The 4486-nt window shown below is 36.2% G+C and overlaps 1 protein-coding gene across 1 annotated transcript in view; it reads right to left on the reverse strand.

The window, feature by feature from the left end:
* The window catches only part of DOCK3 (dedicator of cytokinesis 3), a 392714-nt gene that overhangs the window by 221116 nt on the left and 167112 nt on the right, over positions 1-4486 (reverse strand). Inside the window, exon 6 of the mRNA XM_027837282.1 lies at positions 237-385. Coding sequence (XP_027693083.1) covers positions 237-385 — 149 coding nt within the window. The remainder of the gene's footprint in view (positions 1-236; positions 386-4486) is intronic.

Consider the following 4486-nt stretch of genomic DNA (forward strand, 5'->3'; position numbering starts at 1 on the left):
GGTTGGCCATTTCCTTCTCCAGGTCATTTTACGGATGAGGAAACTGAGGTAAACAGGGTTAAGTGACTTGCCCAGGGTCACGCAGCTAGTAAATGTCACTTAGTATTAGAAAGAGCAAAAAATTCAGTGTAAGAAAGATCATTCTCTAGTTAAAGAAGCTTTGCTACCTTGCAAATTCAAAGACAGTTGAATACTTATAAAATAGTTGGAGAAAGTATTGAAGTAATCATACTTACTCATTCCCCCAGTCCAAACGCACTGTGATGTGTCTCTTGACCTCTCGCACCTGATCTTGAGTAAGGTGACCTGACAGCAGCTGTCTCCGAAGGTCAATAAGTTCATTCATTACATGACGTAATTTGTAGAAAAGATCCACTTTGTGTTTCTGTAAGGGAATTTTTGGTGTTGGGGAGAAAAAAGAGGAATAGGGATAGGGAGTGAAAAAAAAGACAAAAGGAGAAATCAAATTAACAATATAAAATCCACTCATTTCTCTGATCCACAAAATGGTGATTCAAAGGATAAAACTGTTTATTCACCCCTTTTTCATGTGACCTTAAAAAACTTTGTTAATTTCCCATATGCATAAGGTCTCTTAAGGTTTAAAAATATATCATGAAAATGGCCTAGAAAATTAAAATAATGTAATTTTACAATGCATTTATTTCCTGATTGTTTAGCTAGTCCAGTTTCTACACCCTTATTTTTGGTTTATTTTCCAGTTTTTTTTGTTTTATTTTCTGTGACCCTATTTGGGTTCACTTTACTTTTAGACAAAACAAAACCATTAAAGCATAATCAGAAATTTAAAAAAATAGATGGAGCCTCCAGCTTAGTTCCCTGAAAACAGCTCCTGCAGCTGTTCAGTACAGATTTGTACAGCTATAGATGCCTGTTCAACTCTGTGGCAGGGAATTGAGAGTTTTGGTAAATATTGGTAAAAATTTAAAATTTGGCAAAAAAACTACTGTAAATTTCAAGTGTTGATGCAGGAGGTGGGAGGGTCATTGATCTAATGCATATAGACCTTTGGTCAACATAAAGTTTTAGACCATACCATTAAATTCAGTGCAGGTTTCCAAAATTCATCTAGATTTCTAAATATATTTTATAATAAGTATTATTAGCATTAGAGCTTTCAACTTCTTCCTCCTAGGATCAGATTTACTCCTTTACTTTTATTCTTGATGACTAATTACGAGTGCTGCCTTCATAAGAATAATGGAAATATTTTCATATACTTTATTGTGAACATCTGTAATATTTTTGTTATTCAGTCGTTTTCAGTCATATTTGACTCTTCATGACCCCATTTGGGGTTTTCCTGGCAAAGATACTGGAGTGGTTTGCCATCTTCTTCTCCAGCTCATTTTATAGGTGAGGAAACTGCGGCAAACAGGATTAAGTGACTTGCCCAGGGTCGCACAGCTAGGAAGTATCTGAGGCTGGATTTGAACTCATGAAGACGAGTCTTCCTTATTCTAGGTCTGGCACACTATCTACTATGCCACCAACTGCCCATTTGTAATGTTATCTTTGTTTAAATTTTAGTGCCATCTCCTACCCAGACAGAATTTCTCTGTGATTTTACAAACTGAGTCAGAATAAAAAAAAATAGAATCATATATGCTTACAAATTAAATATAGACATTAGAGTGCCTCAGATTTTTTCTTCACTGGAAATAAATGCAATTTTCTTTAGACATTGTCATTAATAAACTAAAACTTCCATTTTAATTCTTCCTTTGCAATGGTTCTTGATGGGTACACCTTATTCAAAAGATAGAGGAGAGAGTGCAGTGGAAAAGCATTGTATGTTAAGAAAGTATACTCAAGTGAAGAAATTCAGGAACGAGAGGGAGGAAAACTTGATGAACAGCATTTGAGTGAAGGTCAATGAAGGGAGAAATAGGAGTGATTTTGTTATTGCGATATACTACAGACACCTGGACAAAAAGAGAGAATAGATGAGGAGACTGCATAAGATCTTGTGGTTATAATTAACTAGATACCTGCTAGAGCTCTCTCTCTCTCTTTGTCAAATGCAGAGCAGTTAATAACTTCTTCTTCTTCTTTTTTTTTTTTTTGGTGAGACAATAGGGGTTAAATGACTTGCCTAGGGTCACACAGCTAGTGAGTGTTATGTGTCCGAGGCCGGATTTGAACTTAGGTCCTCCTGACTCCAGGGCCGGTGCTCTATCCACTGTGCCACCTAGCTGCCCCCAGTTAATAACTTCTTGACTTACTTTAGTCATAATTTCATCCTTCAAAAGGTAGAAAAACCAATCAGGAGAAATTCTATTCTGGATCTGATTCCCACTAACATGAAGGAACTGATTCAAATGATGCGAATCCTTGGTGAGGGGGGTCGGGACAGAGAAGGAAGTGAGTCCTCCTTCTAAGAGTTTGTGATAGAGAAGAAAAGGAAACTTGAGCCTCATCTGACATGCACTCCAGATTTGAGGAAAGCAAATTTAAAAGAATTCAGAGAAAAGATAGGACCAAGATGTTATGGGGAAAGTCAGACTAGGAGGGATGGGAGATGTTCAAGAAAGAAATGCTTTCCATCATGTTTCCACCTCCTGACTCCTGAATTTCTTCATATGAATATACTTTCTTAACTCACAATGCTTCTCCACCAAGCCTCTCTTTTACCTGTCCCCTTTCTTTTGTATAGAACCTCTAAGATACAAGTACAAAGGAACTGATTCCAAGTAGGACAAAAATGGGATTTGTCTGAAAACCCTGATGTGGCTATGCAGAGGACTCACCGACCAAACAAATTATGTTAAAAAGAAAAAAAAGAAATGTATCAGAAAATAGAAGCAAAGCCAGCTGACAGGATGCATATAAGAGCACGGCATGGTCCTGTGAAAATAGCATCAGGAATGCTAAAGTTCTGAAAAATTGAGGCTGATGAGAGAAGTTCAGGAAAAGAAAAAAAAACTATATTTGAAAGGCTAACAGGAAGTTGATAGTCAAGATAAGGAAGGAAAGAGTAAAAGACCTTCTTGCTGCACTTCATGAATTCAGATGACTCAGATAACAACATCTTTAGGTACTGAAAGTGCTAGCAGATGTAACTGCTGGACCACTGACAATGATATCTGAGTGATCAAAGAAAATAGCACCAAGGGTAAAGGTTTTTAAGTGTCAAGGTCAAGAAAGAGAAAAGAACAGAATTTATAAACCAGAGGCCAGTGGGCTTGACTTTGACTCCTAGGAAAATTCTAGAATGGATCATCAAAATGATGTTGGCAAAAATTTAGAAAGGGAAGAAAAGATTACAAAAATCCAGCATGGCTTCATCAAGAATAAGCTAAGTTCTTTCAGTATCAGATCTCAAACTATACTACAAAGCAGTAATCATGAAAATGATGTTTGTACTGGTTAAAAAAGAGAGAAAGATCCACAGGGGAACAGATACAGTACAGAAAATACAGAAGCAAATCAACATGATAAACCCAAAGTCCATGGGTACTGGGGGAGAGGGTCACTATTTGAAAATTTTGCTGGGAAAACTGGACAAATAGTCTGGCAGTAATTAGATGTAGACCAATACTTTACACAATATACCAAGGTAAGCTCCAAATGGATATATCACCTAAGTATATAAGGTCATATCATAAATTAGAAGAGTGAAGAAGACATTACCTTTCAGATCTATGGATGTAGGAGAAAAATCATGATTAAACAAGTCATAGGAAGGCTCACACAAAATAAAATAGACAGTTCTGGTTACATAAAATTTTAAAGTTTTTGCACAAACAAATCTAAAGCAGTAAAAATTAGAAGGGGAATAAGTGATTGGGAAAAATTCTTTGCAATAAGTTTCTCTGATGAAGGTCTCATTTCCAAGATATATAAGGACTTGATTCAAATTTACAAGATTAAGAGCCATTCCCCAAATAGATTAACAGTTAAAAGATGTGAATAAGCAGTTATTAAAGAAAGAAATTTAAGTTACCAGAGTCACATGAAAATGCTCTAAATTACTAATAATTAGAGAAATTCAAATTAAAGAAACTTTGAGGTTTTACCTCACACCTATGAAACTTCAGGTAAAGCTTACAAAAGAAGAAAATGACAAATGTTGAAGCATTGTTAGTAGAACTGTGAATTGGTCTGGGCATTCTGGAAAGCAATTGGGAACTGTGCCCAGAAAGTTACTAAATTCTGTATACTCTTTGACCCAGCAATACCATTATTACGCCAAAGAATGAGGAAAAGGATGTATACATACAAAAAATGTACCAGCTCTTCATTGTGGTCCCAAATTGGAAACTAAGCAGGTATCTTCCTAATTCAGAATGGCTAAATAATTTGTGGTATACTGATGTAATGAAATGTTGGGTGCTATATGAAATGATGAAATAGACGATTTCAAAGGAAATAGGGAGGACTCATATGAATTGCTACAGAATGAAGTGAGCAGAGGGGCAGCTAGGTGGCGCAGTGGATAGAGCACTGGCCCTGAAGTCAGGAG

The sequence above is a fragment of the Vombatus ursinus genome, unplaced genomic scaffold (assembly GCF_900497805.2).
Source record: "Vombatus ursinus unplaced genomic scaffold, bare-nosed wombat genome assembly UNPS02014820.1, whole genome shotgun sequence".
NCBI classification, from domain to species: Eukaryota; Metazoa; Chordata; class Mammalia; order Diprotodontia; family Vombatidae; genus Vombatus; species Vombatus ursinus.